This window comes from Xenopus laevis, chromosome 3L, assembly GCF_017654675.1.
Source record: "Xenopus laevis strain J_2021 chromosome 3L, Xenopus_laevis_v10.1, whole genome shotgun sequence".
In the NCBI taxonomy this organism is placed as follows: domain Eukaryota; kingdom Metazoa; phylum Chordata; class Amphibia; order Anura; family Pipidae; genus Xenopus; species Xenopus laevis.
In genome coordinates, this window is record NC_054375.1 from 43,931,881 (window position 1) to 43,958,433 (window position 26,553).

Genomic DNA, 26,553 nt, shown 5'->3' on the forward strand with positions numbered 1-26,553 from the left:
TCTAAGGAGCATTGGGCAAAGCTGAACTCTGTTCCTAGTGCTGAGTAGCAGAGTGTCAGGAGGCTCTTTCCTCTCACCTAACATGTATGTCTTCATGGGGGTCTGAATGAGGTGCAAGTCAATGGACGCTTAAGTGCTTTCCCTCACCCACAGGCCTGGATTTTAAAATTGTCCCTAGGCCAGACAGGACCCTGGTGTCACCACTCTGCCCTCCCCTTGGTGTTCACACTGTCCCTAAAGTTCTGCCATCCTAGGTCTGGGCCTTTCAATGCAATAAGGAGTTAGAGTGCTCTTACCCATACAGGTATAGCCGTAATCTGTTGTGATGGTAGGTGCTTGCTTGTAGGTCTGTAACCCACAACAGGAGACATGAGAAATGGCACAATGGGTTACAAAACATTGCCTGCCTGACATTTTTGAGGGCTAAATAAATTCTTCACCTTTGTTGCAACTGCTAGTGTGCCGCTAAATTCTTTGGTTTAACTAGGTCTGGGCATTTGTGACCTTCCCACAAATACAGGCCAACCAACCCATACAGGGCAGGAACTATGGGTAGTCAGAAGAGGCATGTGCCAAGGGCATAATGAATTGGGAATGCCAAGAACATACCTCTTCTGTTGTCTACCCCTGGTCCGAACCCTAGTTCCCCCAACGGCACCTCTCTCCAGCGCACAGAGGCACACCAGAGAAAGGGGGAAAAGGGCCAGCCAGTTTGCCTTGGACGCCCAGGCCTGCGCCCACCCTACTTAAATAGAGTGCTACCTAACTGCAGGTGTCTCTTCTCCAAAATGGCCCATTGGTGCACCCGTACTCAGCCCACCATTGTTATCTGTATGTAACTACAGCATAAACTCATCCCATAGCTGGCTCTATAAATAGTCTTACAAATAAACAATACATACATACATACATACAAACATACTCCCTAACACAGGTAGCACTCTATTCAATGGACTAACTGCAGATGTCTCTGCTCCAGAATGGCCCATAGGAGCACCCGTACCTAGCCCACCGTTGTTATCTTTATGTAACTCCAGCCTAAACTCATCCCGTATCCCGACATACAAATAAACGATACATACATTACATATCTTTCTGCCATCGATTTTAAACATATTTTAAAAGAAAACAGCTGGCAAATAAGAAATATGAAGGAAAAAAGCAAGCTGCAAATGAAACATCCGTTCTGGCTTGGTTACGAGGGGCGGCACTTTATGCGTTTTCAGGCCACCTATATAACTGCACGGTTCCATTAGGGATTGCAAATGTAGATCAGCTCCAGCTGTAGCCTTATCTCGAGTGGAGCCAAAGGCTTTCCATCCCACATGTGCTGCAGACAACTTGGAGTCTTATGTATTTTAGTCATGCTTTAATATGCATTTCTCCCCATTGCACTTTAACCCCTGGATTAATAATACACATGGACTGTTGCTAAGCAAATAATGCCGCTTAATAGGCAGAACCTTTTAACTGAGAGCTGCAGAGTGAAATTACCCATCCTGATTTTCCAATAATGTATTGAATTAAGTAACTAAAGGGAAAATGGTTTCCAGGTGGTTCCGTGTGCTAAATTATATCTAGGCTCTTATATTACTTTAATATTAAATATTATGAGATTCATAGCTTCATTCGGAGAGTCTTTAGGAACCGCACCCCCGCCCAAGCATTCTGTGTTGCCTTGTGTGTGTGTATATATATATATATATATTTATAAAAAAGGTTGGGTCTTGGGTCAGTTGGGTCTTGAGGGACATATATAGAACAGACAGGTTTGGGGGTTATGGTGTTCTAGAGTGGGTGAAGCATGCACACTAAGGGCCACTGCCTAGGGATGAGAATAGCTAGGGTCGCCACCAAATCTGAAAAAAAAAAACAACCTTCCTATATATTTTATTTCAATCTATTTTTCCTTTTAATAACCTTGGCATGAAGCATCAAAACCAGGCAGGATACTAGTGTTCTGCCCTTATTTATTGGCAGCAATTGCAGGGTGAATGGCCTGGTGGTAACTAAGTTAAGGGTATTTCAGGTCAATTATGTTATCCAAAAACCAGTTATCCAGAAAGCTCCGTATTATGGGAAATTTCCTTTTTTTCTGTAATGATAAAAACAAATTATTATTATTATTATTATTATTAACATGTATTTATATAGCGCCAACATATTGCGTAGCACTGTAATTACCTTTTACTTGATCCCAACTAGTATATAATTAATCCTTATAGGGGGCAAAACAGTCCTATTGGGTTTAATCAATGTTTAAATGATTTTTTTTTGTACACTTATAGTATGAAGATCCGATTTATGGAAAGACCCATTATCTGGAAAACCCAAGTCCCAAGCATTCTGTATAACAGGTCCCATACATATATACGGTTAATTAACATGGGATGATCAACACCACTCAAGCCCATTGGCTGTTATTGAAGAGGTTGGAGGGTACAGGTTAGGAGCCAGTGCATGGATAGGGCCAGTGTTAAAGGGGCGGTTCACCTTTAAGTTAACTTTTATTATGTTATAGAATGGCTAATTCTAAGCAAGTTACAATTGGCTTTCATTTTTTCTTTTTTTTTTATAGTTTTTGAATTATTTGCCTTCTTCTGACTCTCAAATGCTTTTACATGGGGGTCACTGACCCCGTCAAAAAAACAAATGCTCTGTAAAGCTATAAATTTATTGTCGTTGCTACTTTTTATTACTCCTCTTTCTATTCAGGCCTCTCCTACTCATATTCCAACATTTTTAGAAGTTGACTTTTTTTTCATTTATTGAAACTGTTTATGAATTAGGGCCTAATGGGGCCCCTATACCTCCTGGGCCCCCCTGCAGCCGCAGGGTCTGCTTCCTCTGTAGTTACACCCCTGACTGTAATACTCGGATCATTTCAAACTGTTAAAGCTAGGCACATTTGAGGAGTTTAAGGACCTCCATAATAGGTCTAACTATAGGCTGAGATGACTATTCTGTAATAAAATACAGAATAATGTACTCAATGACTGTATGTACTTGCCCACACCTTATTCACACGGATCATTAAAGCAACAAGGGTCATTTTTCCCCCAGCGCAGGGTGAGAAGGTCCCCAGGCACCTCCCCGCTACATTAAACCTACATCGTGGGGATATTTGTGTCTTGGCTGCTGCGTGGTGTGAAGTGTGATGTCATGTTTAACTAGCAAGCCTGAGAAGTGGGAAAAGTGATGTATTGACGTGCAGGAGAATTACGACTTTGCATGGTTTCCTTCACTTGCAGCCCCATTGCTCTCGCCTTGCTTTGGGTTGTAGGATTTGCCAGTATTATAAGCACAGCTGTGTGTTCTTTAGGGCCGGCCATACTAACACGCTGAGACAGCGCAGACAGCTCGGAGACCGGGATATTAATAAGTTGCTGCTGCTGCATAATATTACAAAACCAGCAAAATTAACGGAAAAAAAAAAGAAAAAAAGAACATACGCACATGAAACCCACGTAATGTATAGTATGTAGGGTATTATAATATTTGCCTTGTGTTTTAACACCTCCACCAACAAATTGGCCAACACCACATTTCCCTGGGGAAGAGGAGAAAGTGAGGGGAAAGGAAGGGGGAGACGTTCAAAAGAGTGAGTTCACTATTCAGTAGAAATAGAATATACAGAAGTGCATGAGCAACTGCCGTTCATTTAGGGATGCACCGAATCCACTATTTTGGATTCAGATGAACCCCTGAATCCTTTGTGAAAGATTCGGCTGAATACCGAACTGAATCCTAAATTGCATATGCAAATTAGGGGTGGGAAGGGGAAAACATTTTTTACTTCCTTGCTTTTTGACAAAAAGTCACGTGATTTCCCTCCCAGTCCCTAATTTGCATATGAAAATTAGGATTCGGTTTGGCCGGGCAGAAGGATTTGGCTAAATCCTGGCCGAATCCCGAACCGAATCCTGGATTCGGTGCATCTGTACTTTCACTGGTCGGTTCACTTTTATGTAACTTTTAAGGAATGAATGCTGCTGCTTCCAACACATCACTTGTGAAAGACTGTGCTACTGCCAGTGTCTCCTTCCCCATCACTTGTGTTTCACCTCTTCACACGTTCTTCTTGTGGACTATAAAATGATGAAAGACCAATTAGCAGTATACTGAATAGTGGACTCTGTACCAGTTCAAGCCTTTCTTGGAGGTCAAAGCTTTAGTCAGGATTCCACTTAGCTTATGAAATGGGCACATATAATGGGAAATGTCATTGTGTTAGCCTTAAAATTAACTTTTAGTATAAGGTAGAGATACACAATTTACAGTTGGTCTTTTTTTATTACTTGTGGTTTTTGGATTATTTAGCTTCCGGTCCAACTCTTTAGGGGTCCGTTTACTAAAGTGTGGTAAAAATATGCGCACAAAATATAGATACATTTTTGCCAAATATGTTTTCAACAGTTTACTAACCTACAGTAAATATAAATTTGCAAATTTTCTTGTGCAAAAATATGTTTTCGCCAGTTATCGCATTCGCTGTAAATAATGCTATTACACATTAACGCCTGGTTTACTACACAGCGAAATGTGCAAAAGACAAAATTTACACAAGAATATTCGCAAAATATTCCTATGTAGTGGCATAAAAGTGTTTTTTCGCCAGAAAATTCTCAAGGGGCAGGAAATATCCCATAATACCTTTTTTTTTTTACCCGTCATTCTTTGCTGACAGGAGAGAGATCTGTAGTAGTGATGTGCGGGCTGACCCAAGGTCCCGCGGGTTCGGACCGACCCCTGGACAAAATGCTCGGGTCGCGGGCAGGTCGAGCTCTTCTACTGCTCTCCCCGCCCGCAATTGGTCTTCTCTTTTTATTATTTGTGTCTTTTTTTAATTATTTAGCTTCTTGTCCAACTTTCCAGTTTGGCATTTCAGCACCAATCTGGTTGCTAGGGTCTAAATTACCCTAGCAACCAGGCAGCGGGTTGAATGAGAAACTGGAATATGAATAGGAGAGGATCTGAATAGAAACGTAAGTAATAAAATATAACAATAGTTTTTGTTGGCTGTTGAGGTCAATGACCCCCATTTGAGAGCTGTAAAGGGTCAGAAGAAAAAGGCAAATAATTCAAAAACTATAAAAAAAAAAATGAAGACTACTTGAAAAGTTGTCAAGAATTGGCCATTCTAACATACTAAAAGTTACGGTCAACTACCCCATTAAAGTTACAATCACACTAACCAAATGCTAGGCAACCACAAGTGATTGTAATCACTTACCTGATACCCCAGGCTGGTGATCCTATTAACAGAAAACTCTCCTGTCCTGGAGTTCTTCTCCATGAGCACCACAAAGTGATCCTCTTCTAATTTTTGGCACCCCCCCCCCAGTGATTGTTAACTTTCTACTCCTTCAAGAAATGGCTCCCAAAATATCTTGAACAACAAATACATATTCACCCCAAACTAACCTTCATTATGGTCTTCCCATTGTATTGAGAGTAAAAGACATTGTGCCCAATTCTAACTCAACTGCCCTTCAGACTGAGTCTCTGTACCACTAAGGCCTCCATCTTTAAAGTACCCCCATCTTTAACGTAAACCCCAAGTATGAATTGTGGTCATGAGAGATACAATAAAAGGAACAAACACCACAAACCTCGGCTTACTAAAAAGAAATGGTGTTTTTATTGCAGCAGAAGTTAAAAGAACCTTATTATTTACAGAAGATATTGCTTGGTGCCAGACTGACGTTGTAACCTCTTGGGTTAAACCAAGACATGTGCAAAAAGTACAAATAAAACAGATGGACAATAAATGTTAATCATGTTACAATTTCATGTAAATGGTTTTTTAAGCTCAAACACATATTGTAAAGCCTCGGTAATGTGACTGTGCAACATATGAGACTGGGTTGGTTGAAATAAGGAGCTGGAATGCCCCACTATGCAGGGATAGGGGAGATTGTGTCAGTGGCCTTGTAATAAACTCAAGCACACAACCTTCATACCTGAGTGGATTTGCCCTTTATTGCTATTTCTCTATACGACAGACACCAAACAAATCATATTAGTGAGTATAGCCGTTGTATAAGCTGACGGGGAGGAATGAATGCAAGCGGGGGTCTTGGTACATATAAATACGGAAATATTATTATTTTTAAGGAACACTAAATTGCAGATTTCAATTTCTTAAGGAGAACAGCTAAGGGTATATATATATATATATATATATATATATATATATATATATATATATACACTTGAGTAGCTTATTAAAACGCAACCTATTTAATGATGTTGGGGGAAAGAATTAATCTAAGCACTTCCTGCTGAATATCTTTAAAACACAGTCTTGTCCTACATGAGTGAGCAAGGGTATATTTAATGTCACATATCTTGGAAAGGAATAGGACTTTTACATATTCTTTGTGTAAGATGCAACATGAGTTTCTCCTTATGGGCTCAATTAGTATTTTAGATTTGGTGGCCCTTTAAGCAATGCAACAGCACAGACTTATCCATGGATTAATGATATTGTGATTGGTTAGACCAGTTCCACCTTGGCGTTGGGATATACAGCAACAACATCGTATCCTTCGGGCGGCTTGACTCTCTCCTTGGCGTGAGTTTCGCAGTATAACTGCTCTTCAATGAAGAAATATCCCCTTTGCTTCAGGTTTAAGCCACAATCGTCGCACATAAAGCATTCTGGGTGGTAGAGCTTGTCTCGAGCCTTTACTATTGTGCCACTGTCAGCAGAGGAGAAACAAACAAACACACTTTCTATCAGCAAGTAACCCACAACAGATGCTCATTTAGAAAGCACACGCATGAAATCATATAATTTATAAGTCTGTAAACAAACTGTGATCAGGATAAAGTGTTCTGAGCTGGACCAGGATTTGTCTCCCAATGTGACATTTATTAAAGGTCGAATTTCCAATTCATGTGGATTTTTTTTAATTCGAATATACTCACAATTCTACTGGGAGGTTATTTAAGAAAACATTTGAATGGCTAGTATTCGATCGAATGGTTCCGACCTGAAAATTCAAATCGTATTTGATTGGTACGAAAAACCAAGGTTATTAACATCTCCAAATGGCTCAATGGACCTCTGCCATTGACTTGTACATGAACTCGCCAGGTTTTAGGGGGCGAATAATCGAATTAGGACTGGTTCCATGGTCGAGGTCTGATAAATCTCACATTCTAATTTACATTCGAATAGGGGATTAAAATTAGAATGTGTGAATTTTGACACTTGAAAATTCAAAATCACTATTGGACCCTTGATAATCTGCCCCTGGAGTTATGGCAATATACACATATGTATAATAGAGATACTTGTGCTTCTGATGTCTATTCTGTGTCAGCATTCTATTCACCATACTGTTTACTGGCTGCCCACCTGCTCTATATATTCCCTGAATATACAGCCCCTTCCTACAGTATGATCTACACATAAACCCTCCATTCTACTTTACTCATACACACTGGCCATTAATGAATTCCATTCTAAATCTATTACATTACCTCTTATAAAAATACACCTGTGCTGCAACCCATAATATATTCACTTTACAAATAAAGATTGGTGATAAAGATTGGAGACCCTTGTTCTATTGTAACCCCCAGGCCCTCTCCCACTTGCACCCCTCTGCCAACACCAACCTTCTCCCAACCACTTGCTACCCAAACAGGGGCCTTCCTACAAACCTGAGCCTGGCCATGGCCATATATAACGCATAGGGGCAGATTGATCAAGGGTCGAAGCAAATTCGAGGGAATTTTCAAAGTTAAAAAATTCGAAATTCGAAGTAATTTTTTGAATACTCCGACCATCGAATAGGATACTACGACTTAGAATTTACTTCGACTCGAAGTAAAAATCGTTTGACTATTAGACCATTCGATAATCGAAGTACTGTCTCTTTAAAAAAACTTCGACTTCAATACTTCCCCAACTTAAACCTGCCGAAGTGCTATGTTAGTCTATGGGGAACTTCCAGAGCAATTTTCAAAGTTTTTTTATATTCGAAGGAAATCGTACGTGCCTTTTTTTTGCAATGTAAACAATCCCATCTCCCCTAATGACAGATTTACCATACCCTTATTAAAAACCCTAAATGCCCTAAACTTTCTTTTCTGGGATACTCTGCACTTATCCATTTATTTCCCACTTGGTGACACAGCCAGTGGGCACAGTTTAGCCTTTAAGGGCCACAGAGTGAATCTACAGGTCCCGTCCAACACAAAATGGCCCAACTTTACACTGTTAGAAGGCCAAATCCATTTCCAGATACTGCATAAAAACCCCCAATTTTTTTGCTTCCTTCTTCTGCATCAACGACAATGTTATTTTAAAAAAAAGACCCAGAGGGGGTTTCCAACTATGTCATATAACGTATTCTGAGATTGTATTACCCTGACACAAGAGCACAAGATAATATTTGAATGTGTAAGTGGAGAATGTATTGGCCTGTGAGCCAGACGGTTACTTACACAATCCCATTCCCACATCTGGTGCACTGAGGGAGCATCTGCAGGCCAGGCAATGGGCTGCTCAGTTTAGACACTGGTGATTTTATGTTTCTGGAGCTGGGCGGCCTTTCCGGCTTTTCACCTGCCAAAAAAAAGGGTTGTATAGTGTGAATGTTGCTCAAAACACTCGCGCGCTGGCTGATGCTGATTAAATCATGGCTCGTAACCTCCATCACTGACACATTGGTGGCTCTGGGAGAGGAAGATTTACAGGCGACATGACAGAAAACTGGAAGTCTTGCCTATTAGATCACAAAGCCGGGCCTGTTACTTTCAGTAACCCAAAACCAGAGAGCAGGACCTTGGTTTGGGAAAGACCAACAGGGGCGCTGAGCTGTGATGTGTAAACTTGGGGGGCCCTCTTTTAATTAACAGAATGTCAGCCAAGGGCTCAACTGCTCCTCCTTTGTGAAGCTCTTCTCTAATGCCAAGATTCCCAGCAGCCACCAACATGAGAAAATATATACTATATACCTTTACAAAGCATTCATTTACTGGAGATAATAACTCACGGGGATGAGAATGCACACCTTATTCCATGTCAACCTCTAATGAATAAACTCTGACAACCACTGGTGTAAGGTGTAATACAATAAACATGCATAGTTTTCCTGGGTCTAGTAACCCATAGCAACCAATAGTTGCTTTAAAACAACTGACCAGTTAAAGTGGACCTGTCGCCCAGACACAAAAATCTGTATAATAAAAGTCCTTTTCAAATTAAACATGAAATCCAATTTCTATTTTTTAATAAAGCATTCATAGCTGTTGTAAGCTCATTTAAAAATCTCAGCTGTCAATCAAATATTGTCGGCACTCCTCTATGCCCGTGGCATAGAGGCGGGGCAGACAATTACTTTCACTTTCCATTCAGCACTTTCTAGATGTCACTGCTCTCCCCACATTCCCCCGTTCTCTTAACCATTTAATTGTGTAGCCAGGGCATGGGGATGGACATCGGGTCTCCCATTCTGGTGCACAAACAAGATTCTGAGATGATACAAGGCTTGTCTTAATAACAGTGTCTACAAAATGGCTGCTGCCTGTTTGCTATAATTTTGATATCCCAGACTGAAGGAAGCAAGATTCAAATAATTGATATAGTGTAATTAAAGTTCATTTTGCTTGACTAATGTGATAAAATAGGAATTTGAATAATTTTTTTGGGTGACGGGTCCCCTTTAATGTTGACTGCTGTGAGTTACCAAACTAGTGGCAAACATTGCACCATTTATTGCATTACTCCCTACAGAACATTGCAATGAATTGTCACTTACCTTCCAAGGTACAAATGGTAACACAAGACTATTTAGAGAAAGCTTGATCTTATTTTTCATGTGAATTGGTGTAACCCTGCACCTCTTTATTCTGCTTCATGTTATTGTTGAACTATGCAGATGCTTTATGCTACCCTGAAAGTTAAAGGCGATGGCATGTGTGGCTGGCACGTAAATAACAGGCTGGGTCGGATTATATGGTACCTTAACAAATCCAATAAACAAAGGGAATTGTATTGTACACAATAACGTGAGAACTCACTCAACACACAGCTGTTTTATGGGTAAACAGAAAGACATCTGATTGGATCTGACATACATAGTATTTATTTATTAAACTGCAAATTAGTGAATAATTAAAAGTGTTAGAACAGTCAAGGTGGGCAGGTGGAGATCACTGGAGATCAAAATCCTTCTTAGGGTAAGGGCACACTGGGCGATTCGGGAGATTGTCGCCTGGCCTCGAACGCCTTCCCTCACTCTGCGCCTGGCTAAAATGAAAAATCAACGGTGCTAATCACACACGGCGATTCATTTTCCAGAGTCGCCCGGAGTTTCCTCAACTTCGGGCAACTTCGGAAAACGAATTACAGCGTTTGATCAGCGCCGGCGATTTTTCATTTTAGCCATGCGCAGAGTGAGGGAAGGTGTTCGAGGCCAGGCGACTAAATCTCCCCGAATCGCCCAGTGTGCCCTTGCCCTTAGGTCATTGGCTTTCAACATGTGTCTCTGCAGCTGCCAGGAACTACAGCTCCCAGAATCCCCCACCTTTTTTTTTTAACATTTGGATATAAGCAACTCGGTGTCTATAACAGTGATCCCCATACAGTGATTGATGAGCAACATGTTGCTCACCAACACCTTGGATGTTGCTCCCAGTGGCCTCAAAGGAGGAGCTTATTTTTAAATTCCTGGCTTGGAGGGAATTTTTTTTTTGTTGCATAAAAACCAGGTGTACTGCCAAACAGAGCCTCCTGTAGCCAGTTCACACAGGAGCTACCAAATACAAAATCACAGCCATTATATGGCACCTCCATGCTTGTGTTGCTCCCCAACTCTTTTTACATATGGGTGTAGCTCATGCGTAAAAGGTTGGGGACCCCCGGTCTGTAACTATCATTTATATAACAAAAAGGTCAGTGTTGCAAATGATGATGTAAGTGATGTTCTATAACTGTATAAGGATTAAAGGTAACTAAACCCAAACTGGTGTGGACCAAAGATACGGAAAGAGGTCAGTGTACACCCCTATAGCTTTTGTCTGCACTGCCATGGGCGTAAGACAAATGTGGTCAACGATGGGTCCTTGAAAGATGAAACTCCAGTATTTTACCATGGGCTCTGCCTCCTGGTCACAGCTCCTACATACTCACTACACAGTAATCACTTTATAGTCATCGATGCAGTACAGATTGCAAAATATCATTTGTTTTGTAACAAATATTTATTAACCTCTTTATGTGAGTTAAATATTTTGGGTAGATGCATTTAATAAAATTAGGTAAATATACAATGGAATTGGTTTATCTGTTTATAGTTTGTTTTATCTCTATCTTCAACTCTATAAAAGCATCTCCAGACGGCAGAGCTGGGAATTGAACAAATACAGGGTTTCTCCTCTGGTTGATCCTCATCCCCTGGTGTTTTATACTCAAAAAAAACCATGATGTCACCCCTCCAAAGTAATATCAATCTTACATTCCTCAAAAAAATATTCCCATAACAAACATAATTACGCACGGAGATGCAAAAAATAGAACATGATGAAAGTATCCTTTTAATAAATGTTAAGGCACAGTCAAAGGCTAAGAGGGAAAGGAAACACTATTGTAAATGTTTATTTTATACACCATGACATGTGTTTAAGTTAAATAATATACTTGCTTACAGGCTGCAATTTAGGCTTCTGCTGCTTTGCCAATTAGGAATCCTATCAGCCTAATAATAGATTATAGCAGGTATATGCCTCGAGCTCTTCCCCAACACAGGCACCATTCATTGTTCTCTATAAATATAATACCAGAAACCTATAAATGATTTTACGATGGATGTAGATGAGCTGTTGATTGCTAGTTATACAGGTTGGTATATTTTTTATCTGCTTAAGCCTTAAATCTGTAATATAAACAGGAACGAGCTGTAAATGAGGAGGAAAGTGGCCTTGGGTGTGTTCTCCGGGACGCCTTATTATTGAGAATAGGACTTCACAGGAAACCATGAGCACATTTTGATTCCTTTTCCTTAGGAAAATCCCCAGTTATAAACTGTTAGGCCTTTGTTTTGCAAATGTTGTGTCGTATCATCAAGGACAATTCAGATGTCTGTCTGTTTGAATCTGAGTGTTCAATTACTGTATTTGCTACTAAGCGGCTGAAATAAAATTTTATTTGCATGCGGGTGCAAACACTGGCATGCATCCTTTTATAGGCTATGCTAGTAAGCAATATCCACCTGCCAGAGCAATCAGCAAATGCATTACTGAGTAATAATTACATGCCCCACAATGACCAGCATGGCCTATGGAAAGGTATTTGCATAAGGAATGGCCATGCTTGCAGGTTATGGCTAAATATGTCTGACAATCAATTGGAAGTGACCCATAGTGCTTTTGGAGCTACTAAGGCTGGAAGAAGAATAAATTTGACTTCAAAACAGAAAAAGTTTCAGGGAAATAAGTGCTCCTAGTGAGTGTCCATGTAACTCCTATCATAGGCCACAAGGCTTTAAACTATTAGTAGCTGCCATTGGATTGCTTGTTAGCTGTTTTGAAATAAATTAGTCCTTCTCACAGGGCCATGGAATTGTCATAGTGAAGGTCAAAGTTGGCCTTTGTGCTCCTTCATTGTATTATTTAGTAAATGAGCCCTTATATATTGTCTCTGTCAAAACATTGCTCCCACTTTCTGACCCATGGCCTAGTTATGGACTGGTTTGTCTTCTACAAGTTCTGCAATAGTCTCTCCCTTGTCGACATTAGATTGTTTCAGCTTCTTAGTCCAGGCTGTCTCTGGTCCTGATTCTCTTCCCGGTTTCTGCAATTTTCCCAAAAATCTCTGCTCCCTGCTTTAATCAGCATCCTTGTCTGCCTTTTAGGGCCCTTTGAGAAGCTTGTGCTATAGTAGCAGGTGAGTAATGTTAGGGCTAGACCCAAAGGGAGCATTTATAGACATATTATTCAGCTCAACACAAGGATCGCACACACTGTCAGTGGCTAGCTCATGCTAGGAAACAACATTGGTCTCCATGATGTAGGGGCAGGTCTGTAAAAGATGAACTTTCCACCGATAAAAGCCAGCAGTAATTAGAGATTTCTGATTCATTTGAAAACAGATATGGAACATATATGCTGTCAATTTGAATCTTGCACACAAAGAATGCTAAGGAATACTGTAAGGGGTTAATACACCAGTAAAACTTTGCCCCAGTCCAATAACCCATGGCAACCATATGTGTATTTCATAACTGCGGCTCGGTTGCTAAGGGCTGACGGACCTTTGTCTTACAATGAAAAGTACCATAAACCTGTAGTGCATCTGTGATGTCCCTGCTAGGCTCTGCACTGAGACTACACATGGCTTTCAGGTGAGAGGCTTGCTGGGAAATCTGCCATCTGTACATGTTTACACTTATTTATGGAGCCTGTCAATGAGCCAGGCAACTTGAAGAGTTAATCAGTTCTGTGAAGAAGGACTAGAAAAGAATCTCTGTAAAGTCTGAAAATGTAAAAGAGGAATTCCACTAATGCTGAAACTAGATAGGAACAGTAGGATTAAAGGCATTGTTCACATGCTATACAATAAACTAGAAACATAAACCGCCACTAACAGCCGGCACTCACGCACACAAGCCCACTCCTCAGAGAATGTGCTACCGCGGCATAATCCCATAATAATGACATTTCTTTAAAAAAATACATGGCTAATATTAATGCCACTTATCACCCATTTCATTCAACACACTCACAATGATTTATATTGGTTCCCTACATATATATTTGAGTACTACATGTATCATGAAATCACCTTAAAGGAAAACTCTACCCTCAAAACAAATACTTCAGCATCAGATCGTTTTTATCGCTGCCAACTAGTTAGATCATTGAGCCTTTTTGTTGCCATATCTGTTAGCTGCAAGTACTGTTCTATTTAATTTGAAAGCTGCAAGAGGCTTGTGTTTTAATGCTGATAAGCTTTTTTTTCTTCAACGCCTGCCTGAATAAAAGCGTATTTTACACAGCCCCTTTGTATAGTATAGTGATAATATAAAGTTATTGTAAGTGAATCAGAATTCAGATGGTTCACCAATAACCCAGCAGAGAATCGGATATCAACCACTAGCCCTAAACATTACACTGGTATCCCCGTGTTTAATAGATAGATTGTTCAAACCTTTACTACGGTCTGCATAGTTTTTCAAAAGAATCTGTACAAGCCAATTCATTGACATTTATGAGAACTATTTTTTTAATATATAGAGATATCACAACCAGTGTTGTTGTGTATGCTCTGTTGTTGTGTTTTCCTGTATTCGGTTTCTTTGCGTTTCTCTATTTAGTAGTACAGGCTGTGTGACCGCACAAAGCAATGCAGTGAATACACACAGACAGACTGCAGGGGATAGTACAGACAGTGTACTCTGAGCAGGCCAAACTTCTCTATCCCTGTGCTGTTTCCATCCCAGATGATATGGTTGCTTGGAGTTGATGTATTTAAGTCCTATGTATTACATTAGCCAGCATAGGGGAAGACATTAGTATAGGTCTCCCTTTAGTTTACGAGCATTTTATGTGGGTACTGCCGCAAGTCCTTAGTGTATGGACTCTGGGGGGGGGGGCAATTGTTGTGCCGATTATCACTTGCACCAGTGCCTATAGGAAATGAGCTCTTGTTAGTTTACACTGCTGTTCCAGTGGTTTATGTCTCACTGAAAACAAGTAGTGCTGGTGCACATAGATGGAAATCACTGCACTGTACATACCATTCTCTCCAGCTTCCAGCATGTCCTGCAAGTACTTGAAGGATCCGGACTGCTTGGGTCGTGACACAGGCTCTACATAATCCTGAAGCATCTTGTACACGTCTGACTCCGTATCTATCCCATTCTTGCTTTTTGGGACTGATCTCAATGGGTCAACACTAATTAAAATAACAAACCAGATTAATACAACCACATAAAAAACTTTTTTTTTTTTTTTTTAAATTTCAGAACCTGGAAAAACTATGAATTTCCAGAGGCTCCACTATATGTCTCTCCATCCCCCAGTTCAGCAAGGGTGCCCTAAAGTAGACAGCAATCTACCAGTAGATACAACATTGTCCACATACAATTCTACTTTAGTTGACATTCAGATTTTAAAAGGATTTGGAAAATGAGAAATTGATTTTTCTTAATTTAAGAAACCCTGCCCATTATCATGAAAGTGTTGGCACCCCTGGTTTAGTTTATTTTTATAATAGCAACTAGGGATGCACAGAATCCAGGATTCGAATAAGGATTCGGGCCTTTTTCAGCAGGATTAGGATCCAACGGAATCCTCATGCCCGGCCCAACCAAATCCTAATTTGCATATATAAATTAGGGGCAGGATGGGAAATCACATGACTTTTCGTCACAAAACAAGGAAGTAAAACATTTTTTTATCACTTTCCCGGCCCCAATTAGTATAATAGGATTCGGATTCAGTTTGGTATTTTTGGCAAATCTTTCATGAAGGATTTGCCAATTTGTGCAAATCCCAAATAGAGGATTTGGTGCATCCCTAATAGCGAAAGTTCTCCTTTATTAAAGGAAAGCAAAACTTGCCTCTGTTATGTTTATATACTCGAAGAGGATCGGATACATTTCTGTAACAGGCTACAATTTATACTAAACAGGGGTAATATACATCTCCATTTCTGTAACATGCAGAGAATGAGATATTTCAGTGTCTTGCTTTATTTCTTTTTCTATGTGTTTTAAATATATTTTAATATATTAAAAGAGAAACAATCCTACATGCTTAATAACGGTCTGCACTAGACACACCTCATGAACTCTAGTATCCCTTATCTGCAAATCTGACTCCATTACTGATGATCTATTTATTCAAGTTGGAATAGAACAGCTGTGCTTAAATCTGTTCAGTCTAAACATTCTGTAGATTCCTTGTTACAGCTCTAATAGAGAATTCTCTTGTTTTCCTGTGCCTTGGGAGAGATCCATCTTCCATCTCGGACCCTTTTAGAACAGATTTACATTCACTTAACTGTTCAGTATAACACACTGGAATGGCTTATTCACCAAGGAAAGACATGATGTATCCGTATATTTAGATTTTAGTCAGCATGAAACAATTAAAAACATTTAAGTAAATGATCAGACATAAAAGCATCCATGTTTTCTGGGTGATTTTTGATCACACTCAACCGTGCCTTGTAAATCCCATCAGGTCCCCTATTCACCCAAGCCTGGTGTATAAATCTGGGAAATGCTTAGGAAAATATGGAAGTGTTAACCTACTCTGCATTAAATCCAAGTAGAATAATTCTAATGTAAAACATTGAAAAGGATTTTACTAGGTCTGCTAATACCACTGCATTAGTAGAAAATCATTTCTATAGTTTCATGTAGCACGCCCTTGCTTTATAATGGAGTTTCTCATTACACAACATTATTACTGAAAAGCAAGGGATAACCTGCTGGCATTATATACTGTAGTATATAACATCAGTTACAGGATATTTGCCATAAGAATCCCTTAGAGGTAATGCATCATTGAAAAGAAGTATTTCTTCAGAAGGACAGATGATTAATGTTCTTACCTTTGTGGGGAAGAGAGATTGATTCTTGCCATATGTGATGTCAAGTTTGATTCTATATTGTTGTTGTTTGTGTAGAGCTTGGAAGGGTTGTTGTATTGTTGATGTGGTATTTGTCGGATGTCGCTTGGGCTCCCCCGGGGAGATACTGGTGCTGATCTCCGAGTCTGAGGGATTTCTGTAGGAAAGATATCCTTAAAAAAAAAAAAAAACTATATTACAGGAGTTGTTCACCTTACAATTAAGTTTTAGTATGATGTAGGACAGCTGAGTTATGAGACCATTTGCAACTGATCTTTTAATTATTGTTTTTTTTTTAATTCTTTACATTTGTTCTATATCTCTCATTCCATCTACCGCTGTCAGACTGTCATTCAGTCTAAGTGTTTCCCCGGGCAAATGCCCCTAACGTTTTACTAACCCCTCGGTGCAAATTCAGGCATCGGAGTTCACAGTCGGCTTCTTCTCTTCGGAAATCTTTGGAATGAGACCGGCGTGGCGGCGCATGCGCAGTTGGAGCAATTTTCTGTTTAGCGGCAACTGTGCATGTGGCGAAACTCACGAAAAGCGCTGGTCTCATTCCAAAGATTACCGAAGCAGATGAAGATGGCGCCTGTGAACTCCGATGCTGGAATCTGCACCGAGGGGTAAGTAAAACGTTAGGGGCATTTGCCTGGGGGGAGGAGGGAGGGTGGTCTATGTAGGGTAGGGTTTTTTAACATTGGGGTTGAATTATCCTTTAAAGAGAACCTGTCGCCCAGAAGTAAAAGGCTGTATACTAAAAGTCCTTTTCAAATTAAACATGAAACCAAAATTCAGTTTTTTATCAACACATCCATAACTATTATAAAGGTATTTCAACTCTCGACCATATATTTCCTGTCCCACCTCTATGCCTAAGTCAATTACTTTCTTTCTCCATTCAGCACTTTCTAGATGCCACTGCACTCTACATACCCCCTCCCTCCTCACCATCTAATGGTATAAACCAGTGCATGGGTAACAAGTGCCCCATCCTGGCACATAACATTTGACATGATGCAAAACTTTAGCTTAATAACAATGTCCACAAAATGGCCCCTGTCTGCTTGTTATGATTGTGTAATTCCAATACTAAAGGATACAAGACCATTTTTATAGTGTGAACTTTATTTTTCTTCATAAACACCATAGGAAATCATTTGGAATTATTTCTTAGGGTGAAAGGTCCCCTACAATAAAAAAGAAAAGCAATTTGTCTGACATGATCTGCCCTTTATAAAGCCATGTTGATTCCTAATTTTTTACCAAACACAATCTTGAATGCGATTCTTTAAACTTCGGGCGATTTCGGAAATTGAAGCACCGCGAGTGCATTGTGCTGGCATTTTCTCATTCAAGCAGGTGGAAGGCAGGAAGAAGGCAGTTTGGGGCAGTGCCGTAACTAGAGGGGGGCGGGCCCTGGTGCGTGACGCACCCCCTGCTCCCCCGGTAGTTCCGCCACTGGTTCGGGGAGATTGTCGCCCTGCAGAAGAGGCGATTAGTTGCCAGGCGACTAAATCTCCCCGAGTCTGCCCCTTCCCTTAACAGGCTACAGTTAAAAGAAATTAGAAAAAGTTGCTGCTATGTAGTGAAAATTCAGTTGTGTCATCCATTAAATGTCTTTAGTTTCCCAGCCCCTATATGATTAAAGGCTGACGTGACTGGGCCTGGTTCTAACAGAGGGTACTGACAATAAATTTCCACTCTGACACAGACATTATTTCCATACTGTGTTTCCCTGTCTTGGCTATAAATGGTAATTTCCTTCTGGGAATGTTATTGCTGTGCTGTAAATACTGAAAATGGTTTTCCTCCGGGAGCAGATGCACAGTAATGGCTTAAACATTGTTGCCTGTATGCCATGGAAAAAACTACAGCAACACATTTACATATGACAAACTAAGGGGTAAACCTGTGGAGAAAAACATCATCGGTGATATTGCCCATAACAACCAGATCAGATTTTTCTAACTTGTAAGGGACTGTTGAGATCCAATTGCTGATTGATTTCTATGGGCAACGAATGTGGAATGGCATCACCCCAGCTTATTCTCATCCTTGTTATTTATTATGCAAATGCCGGACATCTTTTAGACGAGGCCTGTGCCATTTCAGGTTGAACTTTCTTGTTGTTTACCATCAGTCTGTTCAAAAATTAAGATGCAAACAAAGCAGAAGACCTGTAGTAGTTATGGGCTGTTCTTATCCTATTCTGGTGAAAGTGAGAGTAATGGTTGGGGTTAAAGTTCTGGGTTGGGGTTAAAGTTCTGGGTTGGGGTTCTTCACGGTTTTGCCTAAGGCATCAGCACAAGTGGACTGGAAACAGGAGTTATAATAATACATCTGGATTCTGTCATTTCTCAGTAAAGTATAAAGCTGCTAAATATAAAAATACATTGTTAAAAGTCATGTTTTATATCTTCGGGTGGAACAAAAATATATCTCCATCTACTTTTCCCTTATATGTATCAGCCATAGGACTACTAGGGGAAAGTACATTTACTTGACTCAGACAGGTATTTTAATATTTCCTTTATTGGCTGCCGTACAACCTATTCCTGCTGTCGGGCCCAGGTTCAGATAACTTCTCTAGGATGGCTAACACTGTACTGTAAATCTGTGTTCTCTGAGTTATTTATTGCTTTTTGCAGGCGCTTCCTGGACTCCGTTCATATTTAATATCAAAACTTTTATCTGCTCTGCTATAGAGGAAATGGATGCTATAAACAATCATGTTGATTATTTGTTTCCACTCAAGGTTTGTTCTGTTGCCTGGATTTATTTTCATTTCACGTGAATGTTTTGTTAATCCAGTCTCTCAGTATCAGTGATCTGTTGGGCAAATAACCTGAAAGAGGGTCCTATTTCACAAAAGTTTATTTTTCTTTACAGATAATAATAATTAATTTACAGATAATCATTTTTGCCATAACACGTATAGAAACTGTGAATATGGCCTTATCCACTTTTAATGCTAATGTATCTTCAGGCAAGTAGATGTATGCTTTCCCCATAGGTATACAGTATATACAGTATATAATACACAAGAGCCATGAATGTCCTGTAAATTATATCCTTATAAACGGTGCTTTGTGATGTCATGGCTTATATTTGGAGTCCAGAGGGTACCCGCACTCTAACTCCAATATTCGTTTGTGGGTCAATGGAAATTGTATAATTCTTATAGAGGGACCTGCACTCCAGATTCTTATGTTGAAAAAACTATTTTATTTATTCATCACTTGTGCATCCAATGTTTCGGTTCACATTGGGGCCTTTATCAAGGATCCATCAACGTTGGATGCACAAGTGATGAATAAATAGAGTTTTTTCCACACAAGAATCTGGAGTGTGGGTCCCTCTATAAGAATTATATTATATAGTGAATAAAGTACCCCCTCTTGTTAAATATAAGTATATTAGAAGTTACCGAGGGATTTCATGACTATATACAGGTCATGGAAACCTAGGTAACTTCTAATATCCTCATATTTTGCAACTGGGGGTACTTTATTTATTATAATACAAGTAATGTGACAGAAATGACATCAGAACTCACCGTTTATAACTTATGACATCATAATTCAACGTTTATAAGGATATCATTTACAAGGTATTCATGGCTTTTGTGTATTATATATATATATATATATATATATATATATATATATATATATATATATATATATGAAAAAAGTTGTGGCACGCAACGATCCAGTGAAATATATATGTATATATATATGTGTGTATATATATATATATATATATATATATATATATATATATATGCGCAGCACTCCACTGGGTGCACGTGTCAAACCCTTGCCAAGGGTGAACCACATACAAATCAAAAGCAGATCAATATCATGTTTGAGAAAGGGACACGAGTCCCGACATGTCACATGTATTTTTGTATGCTGCTTTTAATGTCTTACGACATACGGCTTGAGAAAGTCGTAAGACGAAACGCGTCTGGCTGCGATATCACTACGCGCTACAACAGGACGCCGGCGAAAAAACAACAGACCGCATTGTGAAAAGTCCGGATTGTGGCACTACAGGGACTCTGATATGTACGCTTAAACATTGTGGAAATGTGAGTGCAATCTTTTAATATATATTTTATTATTAAAGAGGATTTTACACTATTCTAAGCGCATTCCTATAGAGCATTTGGAACATTGGAGGGGAAAGAGGAGACTGTCTGTGAAGGCCAGCACTATACCTGAAGGCCCATAAAAATCTTAAACGTTTGTAAGTACCCACCTATAAATCACACTGGTTGGATAAAAGGTGATGGTAACAACTTTAAAGATGAAGGAGAAGGAGTATCAAAAAATACTACACTATATTAGTCAATTATCCCTTTTGTCTATCCTAATGCTGTTTAACGGTCCATTGATATTAACATTACCTGATCGTTACATGCGAAGGAAAATGGATACTGGGCACCGGGACGCTATGTATTTGCTATAATTTCATGCAATTATTTAAACCAATAATAATGTGTTTTAAGCAGGAAAACATGCAGTATTCCTCGGTACTGTCAGCTGATCTATTTGTCAGCTACTACAGTACAGAAATGCCAACAAATTAATTAAATGTACAGTATTTTTTAGTGAAGCTTGTTCTGTGCAGGATACTGGCTGGGCCCTTTCCAACTTGTTAATGAAGTTAATACATGGAAACGACACTAAATTCCATATCTCACCTCTCAGCTTCATTGAATTATGACTTTACTTCCTGTTCAGCACTCCTAACTTGGATCTGGTTCAGATGAATCCAAGTGTGAGGGGGTGGTTTTGTGTTGAGTACAGAAACCCTATTCAGTTTCTTTGATTCAGTCTTTCCATGTAATCACCAACAAGACAACTTCCACAAGTTCACTTAATCATTGTTTCCAGTAGCTGGGGCCTTTTCCTTACCCTTCCTGGCTTGCCGCTCTCCTTTTCCTCTCCTGTCACTCTTGTTCCAATGTACAACACATGTTGCAACCAGCCCTGTCACTGTCTGCTCTTCTCAGGAGGCCACTAAACATAGGATTAAAGCTTTATGTGCAAAGTCAAGGATTTCCTGTAAGTGTAGGTACCTACAGTCTTGTTAGGATGTCATTCAGCTTGATAACACTAAGGGGGTTATTTGTTAAACTTTGAATGCCAAAAACCCGATAATTTTGGTTTTTTTTTACTATAAAATCCAAATTTTTATAAAAAAAAAAAAATACAAATTTTTCGGGATTCATTATAACTATAGGATGGAAAAAGTCAGAACCCAAAAATCCGGCATCTCAGACCTTCTGAGGTTACATATATATTTATGGGAGAAGTCCCGAAGATATCTTGATCTGCTCTGGGTTTTGTGCAGTAATCCAAAGGTTTTGTGGTTTTTGGGCAAAAAAAAGTGGACTTTTCAGGTGGAAAATTCATACGATTCGTTTTTTTCATGATTTTTTCAGATGTTTCCTGCACATATATAATTTGTTGATAAGGGTGTAAAAATTTTTATTTTACGGAACATAATGAGATAAATTCGACTTTGATGAATGGGCCTCCCATGTCCCTCTTGTTCTTTACTAACAGCAGGATCTCCATAAAGGTATTTTCCAGTGAGGCAAGGTTGGAGGTCAGCAGAAGAAAACACAATAGCAAACAAACAAGGAGATATTGAGATTTATATACAGTAACTGTCCTTCACCCAATATTAGGGATGCACCAAATCCAGGATTCGGTTCGAGATTCAGCCAAGATTTGCCCTTTTTCAGCAATATTTGAATTCGGTTGGATTCGGCCGAATCTAAGTGCCTGGCTAAATCAAAAAAATCATGTGACTTTTCATCACTAGTGATGGACGAAACTGTACTGTTTCGCCTTGCCTAGAAATTAGCGAAACTCCAAAAAAATTCGCGAAACTCTGAAAAATTCACGAAGCACGTTGAAGTCAATGGGCATCAAGATTATTTTGACGCGCGACAATTTAGACATGAGTGACAATTTTTTACATGTGCCGCTCTTTCCTCCAAATGCTTAAAGTCAACGGGCGTATGAATAATTTTGGGGTGCAACAATTTTGACACGTGAAATTTTTTTTAGTCACAGTGAATTTGCCACGGCGAATTTAGTAGCACTTTCGCAAAACCATTTGCCATCTGTGAAATCCTGGAAATTCGCAGTAAATCTATCCCTTAGCAAATACATTTGCCCATCACTATTCATCACACAAACAAGTGTTTTTTTTTTAACTGTGTGCTGCTCTTGTGGTCCTCTTTCCCCTTTGTTTCCCTAATGTACACAAGCAAAGTAGGGTTTGGATTCTTTCAGTATTCAGCCAAATCTTTCACAAAGGATTTTGGATTCAGTCGTATCCTAAAATAGCGGATTCGGTGCATCCCTAACTAATTTATTGTTTTATGAAGGGCACTATATATTAAAAGTATTATGTGCACTTGTCCAAAGCAAATAGCTCTTTGAGCTTGAAAATCTATATGTGAACAAAACCCCAGGAAACAAACTGCATAGCACCTAGTGGTATCCATCCAGTTAAGTAGTTCAGATTAGATTTATGGGCCGTACTGTGTCATTGAGTTGGGCTTGAAGCTTTCTCTCGCTTTTTGCATTTTCTGCATGAACAATAACTTGTCCCCTTCCGTAAGTTTGCTTTCTCACAAATATCATCAACAGGGGTGGTCTGGTTTGTTGAGAAACAAAATAAACTTGGGGTTGGGCAGTCTCCCTGTTTAGCCAACATAACCTAAGTAAGTCACTTTGTTCAACTTTCAAAGTATTCTAATATGAGTCAGTGCAATAAGTATTTTGTTTGCTTGTATCCTATAGCAGCCAGCTGACCAGTAAATGTGATCTGCTGTCTGGTTGCTAGGGGACTCTGCTTGGCCAGACAGTGAGTAATACACTGGAAATACCCCAATGAATAACTGCAGTTGTTTTATTCACATTGATCCTGCTGGAATACCATAGGCCCTGGTTTTGGGTACTGGGAAGTAAACTGGCAATTCCCATACTTTTCATTCCAGAAATATCAATCATGCCATTTCCAAACTTTCCAGAAATATGAAGGATATCACTTCTGAACTAATTGACTCTGTGCTAATGTAGCAGCATTTTAACAAGCCTGTATAGAAATGCAGTACCATCTGAATGACATTTTCCAATAAGTAGATGCCAGCTTCATTAAATGTATTCAAGCAGAGCATTTATTGGAATACCCACGAACTATCAGACATCATTTGGAGTCTCTCGGGGACCATGAGAGTAAAATAAGCTTGTAAGAGCCTTCCTGGGCAAAACTGCAGCCTTCAGAAGTAAATGAAATAGCCACTGGGCTGGCTAGTCCTCTGTAATATGAAGGGACGGGGGGGGGGGGTTTGATCACTTCAGGCAGCAAATAAATCACATTGTCCTTTTTTCCACAGAAAGATGTATATAAGCAGTGTAAGCTTAGGGGATCTACTTGGAATGCGAGATTGTCTGGATAACCCAACAATATTCTCATCAGCAAGGATATACACAAGCTTAGGTATCAAGTACAATGTACAGTCTTAGAGCAGGTACAGGTATGGGATCCGTTATCCTGAAACCAGTTGTCCAGAAAGCTCCAAATTACTGAAAGGCCGTGTCTCATAGACTCCATTTAATCCAAATAATCCAAAATTTAAAAAATTATTTCCCTTTTCTCTGCATTATTAAAACAGTACATTGTACTTGATCCAAACTATGATATAATTAATGCGTATTGGAAGCAAAACCAGCCTATTGTATTTATCTAATGTCTATATGATTTTCTAGTAGACTTATGGTGAAAATCCAAGAAAGATCGGTTATCTAAAACCCCCAGGTCCCGAGCATTCTGGACAACAGGTCCCATAACTGTATTTGGAATCATTTATTAAACACTGGGCAAATTTGCACATGGGCAATAAGCCATAGCAACCAATGAGATGTTCACTTTTGGTGTTCTACCTGCAGTTGATTGAAAGAAGCTCATCACTGATTGGTTTTGATGGATTACTGCACAGATACAAATTTACCCAGTATGTATAAGTGAGCCCTCTTATTTGTTTAAATCGGACTCTATTGTAAATTTTATTCTTGTGTTACAGGTTTTTGAATAAAAGGTTTCCTGATAAAAGATTGCATACCTGTAATAACAAAACAGAATTTGAACAAGAGATCCAATACAAACCCATCTTTTTATTTTACCCAGCAATCCTTCACTTCGGTCTAGTTGCTACAGTGCAAGATCCAGCCCCGGATTTGTGGAGAGGCCACCAAGGCTCGGGCCCAGGGCAGCAGAATTTTAGGGGTCGGTGTGCTGCCAACCACACCCACATTGGTTCAGAAACACTGGGGAGCAGGAGATATGATCCTTTTTTAAATCTCCCATGTGGCAATCCCCATTGCATCAATGATGAAAATTTGAGTGAATAAAAGGGAGGGATCGGGGGTGACAAACAACAGCGGGTCTAGGGTGCCTTCTATGTGAATCCGACCCACACAAGATCCCTTGATAAAGACTTTTAATTTCTATGTTGGTAAAAGCTCACATGAGTAATCTCTTTGATGGCTCCCCTTGGATGCAGCAGAACTACCCGACTTTCACTGACAGCTTTTTCTAAGAGCCTAAGAAAGATAGAGCGGCTTTCCTAGGAACAGCATCACCTGAACATGCACCAACCAACCTCTCTCTCTCTCTCCTGCTATGGCAAGAATAGTTCTAATCATTTGATCAAACTGAGTCGCTAGTTCCTAAATGAAAAAGCAGGTGTGAAGTTATTCTGTGTTGCTGGTGTGCCATTTCTCCCTGTGAGAAGCATTTCATTTGTGCCACATTGCATTCAGCTTAGTTTCTAGCTTTTGTGATTTACGTCATTCAAAGGAACAAAAAAAATATATATTACGACCATGTCTGTTATGGAAATTCCTTACTTAGATGTATGTAAAACAAAGTTAAAAACACTGACTTTCAAGCTGACAGTGGATTAAAGCTCAGTATATGCCTACTGGCCTACTGTTAAGTCATGGTAACAGCATCCCTTATCCACCCACTGCTTTCTCAACTACTAAATAGGTAGGTTTCATCTTTCCTCTAATTATAAAGTTGCTTCCAGCTCTTTGCATTCCATCAGCCCCATAAATAATGACCATAAAACATTGCGTTGCACATAAGCATGAAGGAATTCATAACACAAAATCCACAGTTCAAAGGCACAGATTAGTGAAGACTTTCCAAATAATGTTTCCATTTTCTTATGCAGCTTTTGTGATGCGTGGGCTCAGTTGTTAAAGGGAGGCAGTGTGCAAAGTTGACACCCTACTCCACCCTCCATTGGCTTTAGTGTCTGAGTTACTAACAAGTCTAACAGGGGGAGCTCACTATAGATCAGGAGTGCCCATAATTTACGAATGTGAGGTTGTCCTATTATGATCTACATCTATAAAAGATTATTGTTAGCATTCTGTTCCATGGAAAATATTACTTAAGTATTGATTTATAAGAATATGTATATTCCTATGTTTATCAAACCACTATTTCTTATATAACTGTAATAAATGTAACATAATAAATATCTGAATGAAACAGGAGGGTGATTTTTACAAGCTGTTTGTTGACAGTATTTCGAGATCTAGTGATCACTGGCTAGAGGTCTACTCGTAGATAACGGTCTACCTTTTGGGCACCACTGCTATAGATCATTGGGCTAGCCCCTGCCCAGTAGTAGGAAGCAGTAACAGGGACTCATTCACGTACACATACAGGTTAAATTGCAGTGCAGTAGACTATAAAATCCAATCAGCCAATTGTTTTCTTCAGACTACTACAAGTTAGAAAATGTAGGCAAAACTCATATTGGTAGCTACTGGTAACTGAACAGCTGCAATTTAGCATCAATATAATAATCAGCCCCCCAAAGTGTTGTTGTATGGGGTGAAGTCTGTGCAAATCGA

At 39.5% G+C, this 26,553-nt stretch overlaps 1 protein-coding gene across 1 annotated transcript in view; it reads right to left on the minus strand.

The window, feature by feature from the left end:
• Positions 1 to 5,613: 5,613 nt before the first annotated feature.
• Positions 5,614 to 26,553, minus strand: part of pdlim4.L (PDZ and LIM domain 4 L homeolog) — a 97,231-nt gene continuing 76,291 nt past the window's right edge. The window contains 4 exon segments of the mRNA NM_001193409.1: positions 5,614 to 6,704; positions 8,461 to 8,581; positions 14,754 to 14,911; positions 16,577 to 16,767. Coding sequence (NP_001180338.1) covers positions 6,500 to 6,704; positions 8,461 to 8,581; positions 14,754 to 14,911; positions 16,577 to 16,767 — 675 coding nt within the window. The 3' untranslated portion in view covers positions 5,614 to 6,499.